Source organism: Eucyclogobius newberryi, unplaced genomic scaffold (assembly GCF_026437365.1).
Source record: "Eucyclogobius newberryi isolate DKJ021-1_F unplaced genomic scaffold, fEucNew1.0.hap1 SCAF_18, whole genome shotgun sequence".
Taxonomy (NCBI): domain Eukaryota; kingdom Metazoa; phylum Chordata; class Actinopteri; order Gobiiformes; family Gobiidae; genus Eucyclogobius; species Eucyclogobius newberryi.
In genome coordinates this window covers 2,069,697-2,091,960 of record NW_027315812.1, presented here as the reverse complement: position 1 = coordinate 2,091,960, position 22,264 = coordinate 2,069,697, and the positions used below count along the sequence as shown (strand labels likewise).

The window sequence follows — 22,264 nt, the reverse complement described above, 5'->3', positions numbered from 1 at the left end:
AAGCAGGACTAAAGCAGGTCTAAAGCAGGACTAAAGCAGGACTAAAGCGGGTCTAAAGCGGGACTAAAGCAGGACTAAAGCAGGTCTAAAGCAGGACTAAAGCAGGACTAAAGCAGGACTAAAGCAGGACTAAAGCAGGTCTAAAGCGGGACTAAAGCAGGACTAAAGCAGGTCTAAAGCGGGACTAAAGCAGGACTAAACCAGGTCTAAACCAGGACTAAAGCAGGTCTAAAGCAGGACTAAAGCAGGACTAAAGCAGGTCTAAAGAAGGACTAAAGCAGGACTAAAGCAGGACTAAAGCAGGACTAAAGCAGGACTAAAGCAGGACTAAAGCAGGACTAAAGCAGGACTAAACCAGGACTAAACCAGGACTAAAGCAGGTCTAAAGTAGGTCTAAAGCAGGTCTAAAGCAGGACTAAAGCAGGACTAAAGCAGGACTAAAGTAGGTCTAAAGCAGGTCTAAAGCAGGACTAAAGCAGGTTTAAAGCAGGACTAAAGCAGGACTAAAGCAGGACTAAAGCAGGACTAAAGCAGGTCTAAAGTAGGTCTAAAGCAGGTCTAAAGCAGGACTAAAGCAGGACTAAAGCAGGACTAAAGTAGGTCTAAAGCAGGTCTAATGCAGGACTAAAGCAGGTTTAAAGCAGGACTAAAGCAGGACTAAAGCAGGACTAAAGCAGGACTAAACCAGGACTAAACCAGGACTAAAGCAGGTCTAAAGTAGGTCTAAAGCAGGTCTAAAGCAGGACTAAAACAGGACTAAAGCAGGTCTAAAGTAGGTCTAAAGCAGGTCTAAAGCAGGACTAAAGAAGGACTAAATCAGGTCTAAATCAGGTCTAAAGCAGGTCTAAAGCAGGACTAAAGCAGGACTAAAGCAGGACTAAAGCAGGACTAAAGCAGGACTAAAGCAGGACTAAAGTAGGTCTAAAGCAGGACTAAAGCGGGTCTAAAGCGGGACTAAAGCAGGTCTAAAGCAGGTCTAAAGCAGGTCTAAAGCAGGACTAAAGCAGGACTAAAGCAGGACTAAAGCAGGACTAAAGCAGGACTAAAGCAAGACTAAAGTAGGTCTAAAGCAGGTCTAAAGCAGGACTAAAGCAGGTTTAAAGCAGGACTAAAGCAGGACTAAAGCAGGACTAAAGCAGGTCTAAAGCAGGTCTAAAGCAGGTCCCAGCCCCGTCATGCCCCTGTAGACCGGTTATGATCCCACCTCGTACTCCTCCTTGAAGCCGTAGCCCTCGGCACACTTCATCTGGGTGATGTGCTGCAGGAGGTCGGCCACACGGATGGCAGGATGGAGGCTCCCGGTCTGGTACAGGGTCTGGTCCTGGTCCCGCTGCTTGTAATGAGCCTGGACCAAGGACGAGGTCTCGGACTGAGTGTGGGAGTCGTCTGTGGGAGAGAACAGGGTCTGAACCAAGACTAAACCAGGACTAAAGCAGGACTAAACCAGGACTAAAGCAGGACTAAACCAGGACTAAAGCAGGACTAAACCAGGACTAAAGCAGGACTAAACCAGGACTAAACCAGGACTAAAGCAGGACTAAACCAGGACTAAACCAGGACTAAAGCAGGACTAAACCAGGACTAAAGCAGGACTAAACCAGGACTAAAGCAGGACTAAACCAGGACTAAAGCAGGACTAAACCAGGACTAAAGCAGGACTAAACCAGGACTAAAGCAGGACTAAACCAGGACTAAAGCAGGACTAAACCAGGACTAAAGCAGGACTAAACCAGGACTAAACCAGGACTAAACCAGGACTAAAGCAGGACTAAACCAGGACTAAAGCAGGACTAAACCAGGACTAAAGCAGGACTAAACCAGGACTAAAGCAGGACTAAACCAGGACTAAACCAGGACTAAACCAGGACTAAAGCAGGACTAAACCAGGACTAAAGCAGGACTAAACCAGGACTAAACCAGGACTAAACCAGGACTAAAGCAGGACTAAACCAGGACTAAAGCAGGACTAAACCAGGACTAAACCAGGACTAAACCAGGACTAAACCAGGACTAAACCAGGACTAAACCAGGACTAAAGCAGGACTAAACCAGGACTAAACCAGGACTAAAGCAGGACTAAACCAGGACTAAAGCAGGACTAAACCAGGACTAAACCAGGACTAAAGCAGGACTAAACCAGGACTAAAGCAGGACTAAAGCAGGACTAAACCAGGACTAAACCAGGACTAAAGCAGGACTAAACCAGGACTAAACCAGGACTAAACCAGGACTAAACCAGGACTAAACCAGGACTACAGTAATTTCGTTCTTCTTCATTGCCTTTGGTTAACTCCAGTTGTCACTCAATCAGAGCACTGCTGAGGCCGACCAATAGGAGGAGTGGGCGTGTCTTTGTTTGAGCCGAAGCGGCAAATTTGGGAATTTTAAACATGGCCGCCGGTTCAAGCTCCAGAGGTTTGGACTCAGGAACACGAGAAACACATTTAAACATATTTAAACACATTTAAACATATTTAAACACATTTAAACATATTTAAACATATTTAAACATATTTAAACACATTTAAACATATTTAAACACATTTAAACACATTTAAACATATTTAAACATATTTAAACACATTTAAACATATTTAAACACATTTAAACACATTTAAACATATTTAAACATATTTAAACACATTTAAACATATTTAAACACATTTAAACACATTTAAACATATTTAAACATATTTAAACACATTTAAACATATTTAAACACATTTAAACACATTTAAACATATTTAAACATATTTAAACATTTTTAAACACATTTAAACATATTTAAACACATTTAAACACATTTAAACATATTTAAACACATTTAAACATATTTAAACACATTTAAACACATTTAAACACATTTAAACATATTTAAACACATTTAAACACATTTAAACACATTTAAACATATTTAAACACATTTAAACACATTTAAACATATTTAAACATATTTAAACATATTTAAACACATTTAAACATATTTAAACACATTTAAACACATTTAAACACATTTAAACATATTTAAACACATTTAAACACATTTAAACATATTTAAACATATTTAAACACATTTAAACACATTTAAACATATTTAAAGACATTTAAACATATTTAAATATATTTAAACATATTTAAACATATTTGAACATATTTAAAACATTCAAAACACAAACATGTGCACAATGACAGCACAGATGAAATGTCACATGACATAAGATGGACGACACTTCCTTTTCACACTTAAACAAGAACAGAGTGAAACCAGGACTAAACCAGGTCCAAACCAGGACTAAACCAGGTCCAAACCAGGTCTAAATCAGGTCTAAACCAGGACTAAACCAGGACTAAACCAGGACTAAACCAGATCCAAACCAGGACTAAACCAGGTCCAAACCAGGACTAAACCAGGTCTAAACCAGGACTAAACCAGGACTAAAACAGGTCTAAACCAGGACAAAACCAGGACTAAACCAGGACTAAACCAGGACTAAAACAGGTCCAAACCAGGACTAAACCAGATCCAAACCAGGACTAAACCAGGTCCAAACCAGGACTAAACCAGATCCAAACCAGGACTAAACCAGGTCCAAACCAGGACTAAACCAGGTCTAAACCAGGACTAAACCAGGTCCAAACCAGGACTAAACCAGATCCAAACCAGGACTAAACCAGGTCCAAACCAGGACTAAACCAGGTCTAAACCAGGACTAAACCAGGTCCAAACCAGGACTAAACCAGATCCAAACCAGGACTAAACCAGGTCCAAACCAGGACTAAACCAGGTCTAAACCAGGACTAAACCAGGACTAAAACAGGTCTAAACCAGGACAAAACCAGGACTAAACCAGGTCCAAACCAGGACTAAACCAGGACTAAACCAGGTCTAAACCAGGTCCAAACCAGGTCTAAACCAGGACTAAACCAGGACTAAACCAGGTCTAAACCAGGACTAAACCAGGACTAAACCAGGACTAAAACAGGTCTAAACCAGGACAAAACCAGGACTAAACCAGGACTAAACCAGGACTAAAACAGGTCTAAACCAGGACTAAACCAGGACTAAACCAGGACTAAACCAGGACTAAACCAGGACTTTGGAGTCAGTGTGAAAATCAAATCTGGCCTTTGACCTGACTCTGATCCTGTTTTCCAATTGGCTGACACTTTCCCACCAAACTCATGGGATGGCGCCAAAATAAAAACAAACAAAAAACAAACAAGATGGAGTGTGTGGACCAATCAGAGCGAGGCATGCGCAGGTGTAACACAAACCCCGCCCCCACTTACCATTTATGGGCACTTTACCGAGAAACAACAAAGAAGAAGAAAAAAGGAGACAGGAAATAAGCAACAACTCTGAAGCATCATCAAAACCTATGCTAGTGCGGCTATGCTAATGCGCTATGCTAATACAGCTAGGCTAAAGCAGCTGAGCTATGGACTCAGAGAGAACAGTTTTAGTTGCAGCAGGAAACTAAAAGCAGCTAAGATAAGACTAACTTAGCTTAGCCCTGAGGAGAGAAGAGACGGGTCAGCAGCTTTTACACAGGACGACACTGGGTCAGGTGAGGGCCCCTGAGGGCCCATGAGGGCCCCTGAGGGCCACAGTCAAAGGGATGGGTTTTATTAGAATTTATTACACATTTTAAAAGATTATTTAATAAAGAAATCAACAAATACTTGAACACTTTTAAAAGCTGATTTAATTAAACTTGTTTTAAAAGTGTTTTAAAACACAATTTATTTGCTTCTCTGATTCACCTTTGGGTTTAGCCTTGTTGTAGCTCTCTGGCTAATGCGAAACAAATGGGCCAATAAAAGTGAACCTGTGAGGAGCTCTCTGATTGGATTACAAGTTGCTCTAACCAATCAGAGCTGATGATTTACTTTACATTAGCCAGAACCAGGAGCCACAGATAAGCTAACAGAGAAGCTAACAGAGAAGCTAACAGAGAAGATAACAGAAAAGCTAACAGAGAAGCTAACAGAGAAGCTAATCAGATAAGCTAACAGAGAAGCTAACAGAGAAGCTAACAGAGAAGCTAACAGAAAAGCTAACAGAGAAGCTAACAGAGAAGCTAATCAGAGAAGCTAACAGAGAAGCTAACAGAAAAGCTAACAGAGAAGCTAATCAGAGAAGCTAACAGAGAAGCTAACAGAGAAGCTAACAGAGTAGATAACAGAGAAGCTAACAGAGAAGCTAATCAGAGAAGCTAACAGAGAAGCTAACAGAGAAGCTAACACAGAAGCTAACAGAGAAGCTAACAGAAAAGCTAATCAGAGAAGCTAACAGAGAAGCTAACAGAGAAGCTAACAGAGAAGATAATCAGAGAAGCTAACAGAGAAGCTAACACAGAAGCTAACAGAGAAGCTAACAGAGAAGATAACAGAGAAGCTAACAGAGAAGCTAACACAGAAGCTAACAGAGAAGCTAACAGAGAAGCTAACAGAGAAGCTAACAGAGAAGATAATCAGAGAAGCTAACAGAGAAGCTAACACAGAAGCTAACAGAGAAGCTAACAGAGAAGCTAACAGAGAAGATAACAGAGAAGCTAACACAGAAGCTAACAGAGAAGCTAACAGAGAAGCTAACAGAGAAGATAACAGAGAAGCTAACAGAGAAGCTAACAGAGAAGCTAACAGAGAAGATAACAGAGAAGATAACAGAGAAGCTAACAGAGAAGCTAACAGAGAAGATAACAGAGAAGCTAACACAGAAGCTAACAGAGAAGCTAACAGAGAAGCTAACAGAGAAGATAACAGAGAAGATAATCAGGACTGGAGCCTGTCCCAGTGACTTTGGGCCTTAGGCGGGTCAAAGGTTCATTTCATTTGTATTTTCCCCGTTCCACAGACGCGGCGTGTGATGTGGATGAGTGAATTCCACAGCACAAAAGAACATCAGCAACAGAAAGAAAACACAACCAAAATAAAGCAGAACAAATGAAGAAATGTTAAATAATAAAAGATAAATGAGTAAAACTCATCAAAGTCCAAATAATAACAAGGATAAATGAAAATAAGAAGTTAAGAAAAGCAGCAGACGATGAATGAAGCGGATCTCTGTCCCTACTTCCTGGTCACTTCCTGGTCACTTCCTGTTTACGCCTATCTACTTCCTGTCTGAAAGGAAACAGAAGGACAAGAGTCTCACCTAAAATGGCCGTCGGGACGAAAGGGTCTGCGGCAAGCGAGGAGAGAAAAGCACGTGAGAGATTAGAAACTTCAAACAGGAAAAAGTCAGTTAGAGTTCAGTTTCATCCCTGTCTCCTCGTCTCCTCGTCTCCTCGTCTCCTCGTCTCCTCAAAGGATTTAGAGCTGCTCATTTTAGAGTTTGAACTTTGAGACTTTTTAAACACATTTGAAGTAAATCAAAGTCTAAAAATGTGTGTTATTATTGATGACATTTGGAATCATGTGAGTCTGTTTACTTCAGAGTTCAGAGTTTAGACTTTAGAGTTCAGACTTTAGAGTTTAGACTTTAGAGTTTAGACTTTAGAGTTTAGACTTTAGAGTTTAGACTTTAGAGTTCAGACTTTAGAGTTTAGACTTTAGAGTTTAGACTTTAGAGTTTAGACTTTAGAGTTCAGACTTTAGAGTTTAGACTTTAGAGTTTAGACTTTAGAGTTCAGACTTTAGAGTTCAGACTTTAGAGTTCAGACTTTAGAGTTTAGACTTTAGAGTTCAGACTTTAGAGTTCAGACTTTAGAGTTTAGACTTTAGAGTTCAGACTTTAGAGTTTAGACTTTAGAGTTTAGACTTTAGAGTTCAGACTTTAGAGTTCAGACTTTAGAGTTTAGACTTTAGAGTTCAGACTTTAGAGTTCAGACTTTAGAGTTTAGACTTTAGAGTTTAGACTTTAGAGTTCAGACTTTAGAGTTTAGACTTTAGAGTTCAGACTTTAGAGTTCAGACTTTAGAGTTTAGACTTTAGAGTTCAGACTTTAGAGTTCAGACTTTAGAGTTTAGACTTTAGAGTTTAGACTTTAGAGTTCAGACTTTAGAGTTCAGACTTTAGAGTTCAGACTTTAGAGTTTAGACTTTAGAGTTTAGACTTTAGAGTTCAGACTTTAGAGTTCAGACTTTAGAGTTCAGACTTTAGAGTTCAGACTTTAGAGTTTAGACTTTAGAGTTCAGACTTTAGAGTTCAGACTTTAGAGTTTAGACTTTAGAGTTCAGACTTTAGAGTTCAGACTTTAGAGTTTAGACTTTAGAGTTTAGACTTTAGAGTTCAGACTTTAGAGTTTAGACTTTAGAGTTCAGACTTTAGAGTTCAGACTTTAGAGTTCAGACTTTAGAGTTTAGACTTTAGAGTTCAGACTTTAGAGTTCAGACTTTAGAGTTTAGACTTTAGAGTTTAGACTTTAGAGTTTAGACTTTAGAGTTTAGACTTTAGAGTTCAGACTTTAGAGTTCAGACTTTAGAGTTTAGACTTTAGAGTTTAGACTTTAGAGTTTAGACTTTAGAGTTCAGACTTTAGAGTTCAGACTTTAGAGTTTAGACTTTAGAGTTCAGACTTTAGAGTTCAGACTTTAGAGTTCAGACTTTAGAGTTCAGACTTTAGAGTTCAGACTTTAGAGTTTAGACTTTAGAGTTCAGACTTTAGAGTTCAGACTTTAGAGTTTAGACTTTAGAGTTCAGACTTTAGAGTTTAGACTTTAGAGTTCAGACTTTAGAGTTCAGACTTTAGAGTTTAGACTTTAGAGTTCAGACTTTAGAGTTTAGACTTTAGAGTTCAGACTTTAGAGTTCAGACTTTAGAGTTCAGACTTTAGAGTTTAGACTTTAGAGTTCAGACTTTAGAGTTCAGACTTTAGAGTTCAGACTTTAGAGTTCAGACTTTAGAGTTCAGACTTTAGAGTTTAGACTTTAGAGTTCAGACTTTAGAGTTCAGACTTTAGAGTTTAGACTTTAGAGTTTAGACTTTAGAGTTCAGACTTTAGAGTTTAGACTTTAGAGTTCAGACTTTAGAGTTCAGACTTTAGAGTTTAGACTTTAGAGTTCAGACTTTAGAGTTTAGACTTTAGAGTTTAGACTTTAGAGTTCAGACTTTAGAGTTCAGACTTTAGAGTTTAGACTTTAGAGTTCAGACTTTAGAGTTCAGACTTTAGAGTTCAGACTTTAGAGTTTAGACTTTAGAGTTTAGACTTTAGAGTTTAGACTTTAGAGTTCAGACTTTAGAGTTCAGACTTTAGAGTTTAGACTTTAGAGTTTAGACTTTAGAGTTTAGACTTTAGAGTTTAGACTTTAGAGTTCAGACTTTAGAGTTCAGACTTTAGAGTTTAGACTTTAGAGTTCAGACTTTAGAGTTCAGACTTTAGAGTTCAGACTTTAGAGTTCAGACTTTAGAGTTTAGACTTTAGAGTTCAGACTTTAGAGTTTAGACTTTAGAGTTCAGACTTTAGAGTTCAGACTTTAGAGTTTAGACTTTAGAGTTCAGACTTTAGAGTTCAGACTTTAGAGTTCAGACTTTAGAGTTTAGACTTTAGAGTTTAGACTTTAGAGTTCAGACTTTAGAGTTCAGACTTTAGAGTTTAGACTTTAGAGTTCAGACTTTAGAGTTCAGACTTTAGAGTTCAGACTTTAGAGTTTAGACTTTAGAGTTTAGACTTTAGAGTTTAGACTTTAGAGTTCAGACTTTAGAGTTCAGACTTTAGAGTTCAGACTTTAGAGTTTAGACTTTAGAGTTTAGACTTTAGAGTTTAGACTTTAGAGTTCAGACTTTAGAGTTCAGACTTTAGAGTTTAGACTTTAGAGTTCAGACTTTAGAGTTCAGACTTTAGAGTTCAGACTTTAGAGTTCAGACTTTAGAGTTCAGACTTTAGAGTTCAGACTTTAGAGTTTAGACTTTAGAGTTCAGACTTTAGAGTTTAGACTTTAGAGTTCAGACTTTAGAGTTCAGACTTTAGAGTTTAGACTTTAGAGTTCAGACTTTAGAGTTTAGACTTTAGAGTTCAGACTTTAGAGTTCAGACTTTAGAGTTCAGACTTTAGAGTTTAGACTTTAGAGTTCAGACTTTAGAGTTCAGACTTTAGAGTTCAGACTTTAGAGTTCAGACTTTAGAGTTCAGACTTTAGAGTTTAGACTTTAGAGTTCAGACTTTAGAGTTCAGACTTTAGAGTTTAGACTTTAGAGTTTAGACTTTAGAGTTCAGACTTTAGAGTTTAGACTTTAGAGTTCAGACTTTAGAGTTCAGACTTTAGAGTTTAGACTTTAGAGTTCAGACTTTAGAGTTTAGACTTTAGAGTTTAGACTTTAGAGTTCAGACTTTAGAGTTCAGACTTTAGAGTTTAGACTTTAGAGTTCAGACTTTAGAGTTCAGACTTTAGAGTTCAGACTTTAGAGTTTAGACTTTAGAGTTTAGACTTTAGAGTTTAGACTTTAGAGTTCAGACTTTAGAGTTCAGACTTTAGAGTTTAGACTTTAGAGTTTAGACTTTAGAGTTTAGACTTTAGAGTTTAGACTTTAGAGTTCAGACTTTAGAGTTCAGACTTTAGAGTTTAGACTTTAGAGTTCAGACTTTAGAGTTCAGACTTTAGAGTTCAGACTTTAGAGTTCAGACTTTAGAGTTTAGACTTTAGAGTTCAGACTTTAGAGTTTAGACTTTAGAGTTCAGACTTTAGAGTTTAGACTTTAGAGTTTAGACTTTAGAGTTCAGACTTTAGAGTTTAGAGCTCAGGTTAGAGTCTCACCTGTGTAGTACGCGTTTGGGGCGGAGCTCAGAGTGTTGGACTTCAGAGTGAAGGAAGAAGGAGACGAAAGGCCTGAAAACAAACAAAAGGAAACGATAAAAAGAATTATATTTAGAGTTAAGATTTAGTCTAATTTTCTTTTTAGTTTGAGTCAAGATTTTGAAGAAAACTCTATGTTATTTTTATTTCAACTGATCAGTATTTAATACAAATATTAGAGCTTTTATTTGACAGAAGTCTCAGTTTAAACTTTAGAACCACGAGAAGAAACATTTGATCCTTCCTCGTTTCCTTCCCTCTCGTTTCCTTCACTCTCGTTTCCTTCACTCTCGTTTCCTTCACTCTCGTTTCCTTCACTCTCGTTTCCTTCACTCTCGTTTCCTTCACTCTCGTTTCCTTCACTCTCGTTTCCTTCCCTCTCGTTTCCTTCACTCTCGTTTCCTTCACTCTCATTTCCTTCTCCCTCATTTCCTTCACTCTCGTTTCCTTCCCTCTCGTTTCCTTCTCTCTCGTTTCCTTCCCTCTCGTTTCCTTCACTCTCATTTCCTTCTCCCTCATTTCCTTCACTCTCGTTTCCTTCCCTCTCGTTTCCTTCCCTCTCGTTTCCTTCCCTCTCGTTTCCTTCTCTCTCGTTTCCTTCCCTCTCGTTTCCTTCACTCTCATTTCCTTCTCCCTCGTTTCCTTCCCTCTCGTTTCCTTCCCTCTCGTTTCCTTCCCTCTCGTTTCCTTCCCTCTCATTTCCTTCTCCCTCGTTTCCTTCTCTCTCGTTTCCTTCTCCCTCGTTTCCTTCTCCCTCATTTCCTTCCCCCTCATTTCCTTCCCTCTCGTTTCCTTCACTCTCGTTTCCTTCCCTCTCGTTTCCTTCCCTCTCGTTTCCTTCTCACTCGTTTCCTTCCCTCTTGTTTCTTTCTCACTCGTTTCCTTCTCTCTCGTTTCCTTCTCACTCGTTTCCTTCTCACTCGTTTCCTTCCCTCTCGTTTCCTTCTCACTCGTTTCCTTCCCTCTCGTTTCCTTCCATCTCGTTTCCTTCTCACTCGTTTCCTTCCCTCTTGTTTCTTTCTCACTCATTTCCTTCCCTCTCGTTTCCTTCTCTCTGGTTTTTCTTTCTCTCTTATTTCCTTCTCTCTCGTTTCCTTCTCACTCGTTTCCTTGCCTCTCGTTTCCTTCTCGCTCGTTTCCTTCCCTCTCGTTTCCTTCTCACTCATTTCCTTCTCTCTCGTTTCCTTCTCTCTCGTTACCTTCTCGCTCGTTTCCTTCCCTCTCGTTTCCTTCTCACTCGTTTCCTTCTCTCTCGTTTCCTTCTCACTCGTTTCCTTCTCACTCGTTTCCTTCGTTCTCATTTCCTTCCCTCTCATTTCCTTCCCTCTCGTTTCCTTCTTACTCGTTTCCTTCTCACTCGTTTCCTTCCCTCTCGTTTCCTTTCCTCTCGTTTCCTTCCCTCTTGTTTCCTTCTCACTCGTTTCCTTCTCTCTCGTTTCCTTCTCACTCATTTCCTTCGCTCTCGTTTCCTTCTCTCTCGTTTCCTTCCCTCTCGTTTCCTTCCCTCTCGTTTCCTTCTCACTCGTTTCCTCCCCTCTTGTTTCTTTCTCACTCGTTTCCTTCTCTCTCGTTTCCTTCTTACTCGTTTCCTTCTCACTCATTTCCTTCCCTCTCGTTTCCTTCCCTCTCGTTTCCTTTCCTCTCGTTTCCTTCCCTCTTGTTTCCTTCTCACTCGTTTCTTTCTCTCTCGTTTCCTTCTCACTCATTTCCTTCGCTCTCGTTTCCTTCTCTCTCGTTTCCTTCTCTCTCATTTTCTTCTCACTCGATTCTTTCTCACTCGTTTCCTTCTCTCTGGTTTCTTTCTCTCTCGCTTCCTTCTCGCTCGTTTCCTTCTCAATCGTTTCCTTCTCTGAGGTTTATTTCTCTCTCGTTTCCTTCTCTCTCGCTTCCTTCTCGCTAGTTTCCTTCCCTCTTGTTTACTTCTCACTTGTTTCATTCTCTCTTGTTTCCTTCTCTCGTTTCCTTTCTCTCGTTTCCTTCTCTCTTGTTTCCTTATCTCTTGTTTCTTTCTCTCTTGTTTCCTTCTCTCTTGTTTCCTACCCTCTTGTTTCCTTCACGCTCGTTTCCTTCTCCTGAATATTCTTCCGTTCTTTTGTACTTTTCAGTTTTTTTATGGTGAGCAGTAAACTGGAGCAGGAGCCTGAGGCAAGGTCACACTGTGCCTTCCTCCCTCGTCGCCTCCTCCTCCTCCTCCTCCTCTCCATCTCTTCATCTTTTCATCTCTTTTCCTCAGGTTTCTTCTCTGGCTTTTGTCTTGTGGCACTTTTGCTGTTGCTCATTTCACCTTCAAACTTCATTCTCAATAATCCTCAGAATCTGACACAGAAAATCCAGCTTCACATTTTCCGTCTCTTCCATTAATCGACCAAACGCGACCAGCGACCGCACGATTCGGGGGAAATATCTATTTGCAGTTTTTCTGGTCAGTAAAATGATTCTGTTCAAAGTCACTTTTTTAATATTGTACAGAAGAAATGACAAAAAAACAAGTTTGTACAAAAGAGTTTTTAGGCAGAATAAAAGGATATTTTGTTTGTTTGTGATTCGCCTCATTTAAACTGCAATTTATAATATATTATATAAGATATATTTATTCAGTTCAAATGACTTTTATTTGTCTGAAGTGAGTATTTGTCTGGACTAAACAGAAATATACAGACCTTTTAGAACAAAGTGAAGATATTAAATCAAATATTCTCACATTATTACTGTATTTGCTTCAAACGTGTTTAACACTGAGAATTAGTACTTACTGTAGTACTTACTGTAGTACTTACTGTAGTACTTACTGTAATACTTACAGTAGTACTTACTGTAATACTTACTGTAATACTTACTGTAGTACTTACTGTAATACTTACTGTAATACTTACAGTAGTACTTACTGTAGTACTTACTGTAATACTTACTGTAATACTTACTGTAGTACTTACTGTAGTACATACTGTAGTACTTACTGTAGTACTTACTGTAGTACTTACTGTAATACTTACTGTAGTACTTACTGTAATACTTACTGTAATACTTACTGCAGTACTTACTGTAGTATTTACTGTAATACTTACTGTAATACTTACTGTAGTACTTACTGTAGTACTTAGTGTAATACTTACTGTAGTACTTACTGTAGTACTTACTGTAGTACTTACTGTAATACTTACAGTAGTACTTACAGTAGTACTTACTGCAGTACTTACTGTAGTACTTACTGTAGTACTTACATTAGTACTTACAGTAGTACTTACTGCAGTACTTACTGTAGTACTTACTGTAGTACTTACTGTAATACTTACTGTAATACTTACTGTAGTACTTACTGTAGTACTTACTGTAATACTTACTGTAGTACTTACTGTAGTACTTACTGTAGTAATTACTGTAATACTTACAGTAGTACTTACAGTAGTACTTACTGCAGTACTTACTGTAGTACTTACTGTAGTACTTACAGTAGTACTTACTGTAGTACTTACTGTAGTACTTACTGTAATTCTTACTGTAGTACTTACTGTAATACTTACAGTAGTACTTACTGCAGTACTTACTGTAATACTTACAGTAGAACTTACAGTAGTACTTACAGTAGTACTTACTGTAGTACTTACAGTAGTACTTACTGTAGTACTTACTGTAGTACATACTGTAGTACTTACTGTAGTACTTACTGTAGTACTTACTGTAATACTTACTGTAATACTTACTCTAGTACGTACAGTAGTACTTACTGTAATACTTACTGTAGTACATACAGTAGTACTTACTGTAGTACTTACTGTAATACCTACTGTAGTACTTACTGTAGTACTTACAGTAGTACTTACAGTAGTACTTACTGTAGAACTTACAGTAGTACTTACTGTAGTACTTACTGTAGTACTTACTGTGGTACTTACAGTAGTACTTACTGTAATACTTACTGTATTACTTACTGTAGTACTTACTGTAGTACTTACAGTAGTACTCACAGTAGTACTCACAGTAGTACTTACAGTAGTACTTACTGTAGTACTTACTGTAGTACTTACTGTGGTACTTACAGTAGTACTTACTGTAGTACTTACTGTAGTACTTACTGTGGTACTTACAGTAATACTTACTGTAGGACTTACAGTAGTACTTACAGTAGTACTTACAGTAGTACTTACTGTAGTACTTACTGTAGTACTTACTGTAGTACATACTGTAATACATACTGTAGTACTTACTGTAGTACTTACTGTAGTACTTACTGTAGTACATACTGTAATACATACTGTAGTACTTACTGTAGTACTTACTGTAGTCCTTACTGGAGTACTTACTGTAGTACATACTGTAATATTTACTGGAGTACTTACTGGAGTACTTACTGTAATATTTACTGTAGTACTTACTGTAGAACGTACAGTAGTACTTAGAGTAATACTTACTGTAGTACTTACTGTAATACTTACAGTAGTACTTATTGCAGTACTTACTGTAGTACTTACTGTAGTACTTACTGTAGTACTTAGTGTAGTACTTACTGTAATTCTTACTGTAGTACTTACTGTAGTACTTACTGTAGTACTTACTGTAGTACTTACTGTAATACTTACAGTAATACTTACTGCAGTACTTACTGTAATGCTTACAGTAGAACTTACAGTAATACTTACAGTAGTACTTACTGTAGTACTTACAGTAGTACTTACTGTAGTACATACTGTAATACATACTGTAGTACTCACTGTAGTACTTACTGTAGTACTTACTGTAGTACATACTGTAGTACTTACTGTAGTACTTACTGTAGTACTTACTGTAATACTTACTGTAATACTTACTCTAGTACGTACAGTAGTACTTACTGTAATACTTACTGTAGTACATACAGTAGTACTTACTGTAGTACTTACTGTAATACCTACTGTAGTACTTACTGTAGTACTTACAGTAGTACTTACAGTAGTACTTACTGTAGAACTTACAGTAGTACTTACTGTAGTACTTACTGTAGTACTTACTGTGGTACTTACAGTAGTACTTACTGTAATACTTACTGTATTACTTACTGTAGTACTTACTGTAGTACTTACAGTAGTACTCACAGTAGTACTTACTGTAGTACTTACTGTAGTACATACTGTAATACATACTGTAGTACTTACTGTAGTACTTACTGTGGTACTTACAGTAGTACTTACTGTAATACTTACTGTAGTACTTACAGTAGTACTTACTGTAGTACTTACTGTAGTACTTACAGTAGTACTTACTGTAGTACTTACTGTAGTACTTACAGTAGTACTCACAGTAGTACTTACTGTAGTACTTACTGTAGTACATACTGTAATACATACTGTAGTACTTACTGTAGTACTTACTGTAGTACTTACTGTAGTACATACTGTAATACATACTGTAGTACTTACTGTAGTACTTACTGTAGTCCTTACTGGAGTACTTACTGTAGTACATACTGTAATATTTACTGGAGTACTTACTATAGTACATACTGTAATATTTACTGTAGTACTTACTGTAGTACTTACAGTAGTACTCACAGTAGTACTTACAGTAGTACTTACTGTAGTACTTACTGTAGTACTTACAGTAGTACTCACAGTAGTACTTACTGTGTAATACTTACTGTAGTACTTACTGTAGTACATACTGTAGTACTTACAGTAGTACTTACAGTAGTACTTACAGTAGTACTTACTGTAGTACATACTGTAATACATACTGTAGTACTTACTGTAGTACTTACTGTAGTACTTACTGTAGTAATTACTGTAATACTTGCAGTAGTACTTACAGTAGTACTTACTGCAGTACTTACTGTAGTACTTACTGTAGTACTTACATTAGTACTTACAGTAGTACTTACTGCAGTACTTACTGTAGTACTTACTGTTGTACTTACTGTAGCACTTACTGTAATTCTTACTGTAGTACTTACTGTAGTACTTACTGTAGTACTTACTGTAGTACTTACTGTAATACTTAGAGTAGTACTTACTGCAGTACTTACTGTAATACTTACAGTAGAACTTACAGTAGTACTTACAGTAGTACTTACTGTAGTACTTACAGTAGTACTTACTGTAGTACATACTGTAATACATACTGTAGTACTTACTGTAGTACTTACTGTAGTACTTACTGTAGTACATACTGTAGTACTTACTGTAGTACTTACTGTAATACTTACTGTAATACTTACTCTAGTACGTACAGTAGTACTTACTGTAATACTTACTGTAGTACATACAGTAGTACTTACTGTAGTACTTACTGTAATACCTACTGTAGTACTTACAGTAGTACTTACTGTAGTACTTACTGTAGTACTTACTGTGGTACTTACAGTAGTACTTACTGTAATACTTACTGTATTACTTACTGTAGTACTTACTGTAGTACTTACAGTAGTACTCACAGTAGTACTTACTGTAGTACTTACTGTAGTACATACTGTAATACATACTGTAGTACTTACTGTAGTACTTACTGTGGTACTTACAGTAGTACTTACTGTAGTACTTACTGTAGTACTTACTGTGGTACTTACAGTAGTACTTACTGTAATACTTACTGTAGGACTTACAGTAGTACTTACAGTAGTACTTACAGTAGTACTTACTGTAGTACTTACAGTAGTACTTACTGTAGTACTTACTGTAGTACTTACAGTAGTACTCACAGTAGTACTTACTGTAGTACTTACTGTAGTACATACTGTAATACATACTGTAGTACTTACTGTAGTACTTACTGTAGTACTTACTGTAGTACATACTGTAATACATACTGTAGTACTTACTGTAGTACTTACTGTAGTCCTTACTGGAGTACTTACTGTAGTACATACTGTAATATTTACTGGAGTACTTACTGTAGTACATACTGTAATATTTACTGTAGTACTTACTGTAGAACGTACAGTAGTACTTAGAGTAATACTTACTGTAGTACTTACTGTAATACTTACAGTAGTACTTACTGTAGTACTTACTGTAGTACTTACTGTAGTACTTACAGTAGTACTCACAGTAGTACTTACAGTAGTACTTACTGTAGTACTTACTGTAGTACTTACAGTAGTACTCACAGTAGTACTTACTGTGTAATACTTACTGTAGTACTTACTGTAGTACATACTGTAGTACTTACAGTAGTACTTACAGTAGTACTTACAGTAGTACTTACTGTAGTACTTACAGTAGTACTCACAGTAGTACTTACTGTGTAATACTTACTGTAGTACTTACTGTAGTACTTACTGTAGTACTTACTGTAGTACTTACTGTAGTAATTACTGTAATACTTGCAGTAGTACTTACTGTAGTACTTACTGTAGTACTTACTGTAATACTTACTGTAGTACTTACTGTAGTACTTACTGTAGTACTTACAGTAGTACTTACAGTAGTACTTACTGTAGAACTTACAGTAGTACTTACTGTAGTACATACTGTAATACATACTGTAGTACTTACTGTAGTACTTACTGTAGTACATACTGTAGTACTTACTGTAGTACTTACTGTAATACTTACTGTAGTACGTACAGTAGTACTTACTGTAATACTTACTGTAGTACATACAGTAGTACTTACTGTAGTACTTACTGTAATACCTACTGTAGTACTTACTGTAGTACTTACTGTGGTACTTACAGTAGTACTTACTGTAATACTTACTGTAGTACTTACTGTAGTACTTACAGTAGTACTTACTGTAGAACTTACAGTAGTACTTACTGTAGTACTTACTGTAGTACATACTGTAATACATACTGTAGTACTTACTCGAGTACTTACTGTAGTACATACTGTAATATTTACTGGAGTACTTACTGTAGTACATACTGTAATATTTACTGTAGTACTTACTGTAGAACGTACAGTAGTACTTAGAGTAATACTTACTGTAGTACTTACTGTAATACTTACTGTAATACTTACAGTAGTACTTACAGTAGTACTTACTGTAGAACTTACTGTATTACTTACTGTAGTACTTACAGTAGTACTTACTGTAGTACATACTGTAATACTTACTGTAGTACTTACTGTAATACTTACTGTAGTACTTACTGTAGTACTTACTGTAATACTTACTGTAGTACTTACTGTATTACTTACAGTAGTACTTACTGTAATACTTACTGTAGTACATACTGTAATACATACTGTAGTACTTACTGTAGTACTTACAGTAGAACTTACAGTAGTACTTACAGTAGTACTTACTGTAGAACTTACAATAGTACTTACTGTAGTACTTACAGTAGTACTTACTGTAGTACATACTGTAATACATACTGTAGTACTTACTGTAGTACTTACTGTAGTACTTACTGTAGTACATACTGTAGTACTTACAGTAGTACTTACTGTAGTACTTACAGTAGTACTTATTGTAGTACATACTGTAGTACTTACTGTAGTACTTACTGTAGTACTTACTGTAGTACATACTGTAATACTTACTGTAGTACTTACTGTAGTACGTACAGTAGTACTTACTGTAATACTTACTGTAGTACATACAGTAGTACTTACTGTAGTACTTACTGTAATACCTACTGTAGTACTTACTGTAATACTTACAGTAGTACTTACTGTAGTACTTACTGTAGAACTTACAGTAGTACTTACTGTAGTACTTACTGTAGTACTTACTGTGGTACTTACAGTAGTACTTACTGTAGTACTTAGAGTAGTACTTACTGTAGTACTTACTGTAGTACTTAGAGTAGTACTTACTGTAGTACTTACTGTAGTACCTAATGTAGTACTTACTGTAATTCTTACTGTAGTACTTAGAGTAGTACTTACTGTAGTACTTACTGTAGTACCTAATGTAGTACTTACTGTAGTTCTTACTGTAGTACTTACAGTAGTACTTACTGTAGTACTTACAGTAGAAGGAGATGGAGGAAGTGTCTGGGGTGAGGGAAGTCTGGAATAGTATTGTAGTACTATTAGAATAGATGGATGGATGGAATAGTATTTGCAGTAGTATTTGCAGTAGTACCTCGGGCGTCGCCGGGCAGGGTGTGGGAGCTGTAGTACATGCAGTAGTATTTGCAGTATTTGCAGTAGTATTTGCTGTAGTACCTCGGGCGTCGCCGGGCAGGGTGTGGGAGCTGTAGTACATGCAGTAGTATTTGCAGTAGTATTTGCTGTAGTACCTCGGGCATCGCCGGGCAGGGTGTGGGAGCTGTAGTACATGCAGTAGTATTTGCAGTAGTATTTGTAGTATTTGCAGTAGTACCTCGGGCGTCGCCGGGCGTCGCCGGGCAGGGTGTGGGAGCTGTAGTACATACAGTAGTATTTGCAGTAGTATTTGCAGTAGTATTTGCAGTAGTATTTGCAGTAGTATTTGCAGTAGTATTTGCTGTAGTACCTCGGGCGTGGCCGGGCAGGGTGTGGGAGCTGTAGTACATGCAGTAGTATTTGCAGTAGTATTTGTAGTATTTGCAGTAGTACCTCGGGCGTCGCCGGGCAGGGTGTGGGAGCTGTAGTACATGCAGTAGTATTTGCAGTAGTATTTGCAGTAGTATTTGCAGTAGTATTTGCAGTAGTATTTGCAGTAGTATTTGCAGTAGTACCTCGGGCGTCGCCGGGCAGGGTGTGGGAGCTGTAGTACATGCAGTAGTATTTGCAGTAGTATTTGCAGTAGTATTTGCAGTAGTATTTGCAGTAGTATTTGCAGTAGTATTTGCAGTAGTATTTGCAGTAGTACCTCGGGCGTCGCCGGGCAGGGTGTGGGAGCTGTAGTACATGCAGTAGTATTTGCAGTAGTATTTGCAGTAGTATTTGCAGTAGTATTTGCAGTAGTATTTGCAGTAGTATTTGCTGTAGTATTTGCTGTAGTACCTCGGGCGTCGCCGGGCAGGGTGTGGGAGCTGTAGTACATGCAGTAGTATTTGCAGTAGTATTTGCAGTAGTATTTGCAGTAGTATTTGCAGTAGTATTTGCAGTAGTATTTGCAGTAGTATTTGCTGTAGTATTTGCAGTAGTATTTGCAGTAGTATTTGCTGTGGTATTTGCTGTAGTACCTCGGGCGTCGCCGGGCAGGGTGTGGGAGCTGTAGTACATGCAGTAGTATTTGCAGTAGTATTTGCAGTAGTATTTGCAGTAGTATTTGCAGTAGTATTTGCAGTAGTATTTGCAGTAGTATTTGCTGTGGTATTTGCTGTAGTACCTCGGGCGTCGCCGGGCAGGGTGTGGGAGCTGTAGTACATGCAGTAGTATTTGCAGTAGTATTTGCAGTAGTATTTGCAGTAGTATTTGCAGTAGTACCTCGGGCGTCGCCGGGCAGGGTGTGGGAGCTGTAGTACATGCAGTAGTATTTGCAGTAGTATTTGCAGTAGTATTTGCAGTAGTATTTGCAGTAGTATTTGCAGTAGTATTTGCAGTAGTATTTGCAGTAGTACCTCGGGCGTCGCCGGGCAGGGTGTGGGAGCTGTAGTACATGCAGTAGTATTTGCAGTAGTATTTGCAGTAGTATTTGCAGTAGTATTTGCAGTAGTATTTGCAGTAGTATTTGCAGTAGTACCTCGGGCGTCGCCGGGCAGGGTGTGGGAGCTGTAGTACATGCAGTAGTATTTGCAGTAGTATTTGCAGTAGTATTTGCAGTAGTATTTGCAGTAGTATTTGCAGTAGTATTTGCTGTAGTATTTGCTGTAGTACCTCGGGCGTCGCCGGGCAGGGTGTGGGAGCTGTAGTACATGCAGTAGTATTTGCAGTAGTATTTGCAGTAGTATTTGCAGTAGTATTTGCAGTAGTATTTGCTGTAGTACCTCGGCCGTCGCCGGGCAGGGTGTGGGAGCTGTAGTACATGCAGTAGTATTTGCAGTAGTATTTGCAGTAGTATTTGCAGTAGTATTTGCAGTAGTATTTGCAGTAGTATTTGCTGTAGTATTTGCAGTAGTATTTGCAGTAGTATTTGCAGTAGTATTTGCAGTAGTATTTGCTGTAGTATTTGCAGTAGTATTTGCAGTAGTATTTGCAGTAGTATTTGCAGTAGTATTTGCAGTAGTATTTGCAGTAGTATTTGCTGTGGTATTTGCTGTAGTACCTCGGGCGTCGCCGGGCAGGGTGTGGGAGCTGTAGTACATGCAGTAGTATTTGCAGTAGTATTTGCAGTAGTATTTGCAGTAGTATTTGCAGTAGTATTTGCAGTAGTATTTGCAGTAGTATTTGCTGTGGTATTTGCTGTAGTACCTCGGGCGTCGCCGGGCAGGGTGTGGGAGCTGTAGTACATGCAGTAGTATTTGCAGTAGTATTTGCAGTAGTATTTGCAGTAGTATTTGCAGTAGTATTTGCAGTAGTATTTGCAGTAGTATTTGCAGTAGTATTTGCTGTGGTATTTGCTGTAGTACCTCGGGCGTCGCCGGGCAGGGTGTGGGAGCTGTAGTACATGCAGTAGTATTTGCAGTAGTATTTGCAGTAGTATTTGCAGTAGTATTTGCAGTAGTATTTGCAGTAGTATTTGCAGTAGTATTTGCAGTAGTATTTGCAGTAGTATTTGCAGTAGTACCTCGGGCGTCGCCGGGCAGGGTGTGGGAGCTGTAGTACATGCAGTAGTATTTGCAGTAGTATTTGCAGTAGTATTTGCAGTAGTATTTGCAGTAGTATTTGCAGTAGTATTTGCTGTAGTATTTGCAGTAGTATTTGCAGTAGTATTTGCAGTAGTATTTGCAGTAGTATTTGCAGTAGTATTTGCTGTAGTATTTGCAGTAGTATTTGCAGTAGTATTTGCAGTAGTACATGCAGTAGTATTTGCAGTAGTATTTGCAGTAGTATTTGCAGTAGTATTTGCAGTAGTATTTGCAGTAGTATTTGCTGTGGTATTTGCTGTAGTACCTCGGGCGTCGCCGGGCAGGGTGTGGGAGCTGTAGTACATGCAGTAGTACATGCAGTAGTATTTGCTGTAGTACCTCGGGCGTCGCCGGGCAGGGTGTGGGAGCTGGTCACCATCAGAGTCATTTCCTGTCTCGAGCTCAAAGTCTCTTTTCTTTTCTGAGACAGTTTTCTGAAAAACACAAAGATTCAAAACAGAAGATAAGAAATTAATATAATATGATATAATATAAATTAATATAATATGATATAATATAAATTAATATAATATAATATAACATAAATCAACATAAATTAATATAATATAATCATTTTTTAAATCATGAAACAAAACAAAATATCTGAAAAAAAGGAACTCTCCAAACTCTAACTCCTTTTATCTCCTTTTATTTATCTCCTTTTATTTATCTCCTTTTATTTAACTCCTTTTATCTCCTTTTATTTATCTCCTTTTATTTAACTCCTTTTATCTCCTTTCATTTATCTCCTTTTATTTAACTCCTTTTATCTCCTTTTAATTAACTCCTTTTATTTAACTTCTTTTATCTCCTTTTATTTATCTCCTTTTATTTAACTCCTTTTATTTAACACCTTTTATCTCATTTTATTTATCTCCTTTTATTTATCTCCTTTTATTTAACTCGTTTTATTTATCTCCTTTTATTTAACTCCTTTTATTTAACTCCTTTTAT

General features: G+C 37.7%; 2 protein-coding genes across 2 annotated transcripts in view; both read right to left on the bottom strand.

The window, feature by feature from the left end:
- LOC140364908 (receptor-type tyrosine-protein phosphatase mu-like) overlaps window positions 1-22,264 on the bottom strand; it is a 282,228-nt gene that overhangs the window by 36,367 nt on the left and 223,597 nt on the right. The window contains exons 20-24 of the mRNA XM_072451289.1: window positions 21,650-21,744; window positions 9,694-9,765; window positions 6,158-6,184; window positions 4,291-4,302; window positions 1,205-1,386 (exon numbers count right to left, since the gene is read on the bottom strand). Of these exons, the coding sequence (XP_072307390.1) occupies window positions 1,205-1,386; window positions 4,291-4,302; window positions 6,158-6,184; window positions 9,694-9,765; window positions 21,650-21,744 (388 nt within the window). The remainder of the gene's footprint in view (window positions 1-1,204; window positions 1,387-4,290; window positions 4,303-6,157; window positions 6,185-9,693; window positions 9,766-21,649; window positions 21,745-22,264) is intronic.
- LOC140364287 (uncharacterized) lies at window positions 10,310-11,478 on the bottom strand. The gene has a single exon (XM_072450380.1). It carries the CDS (start codon window positions 11,436-11,438, stop codon window positions 10,758-10,760), a length of 681 nt encoding a protein of 226 aa, XP_072306481.1. The 5' UTR covers window positions 11,439-11,478; the 3' UTR covers window positions 10,310-10,757.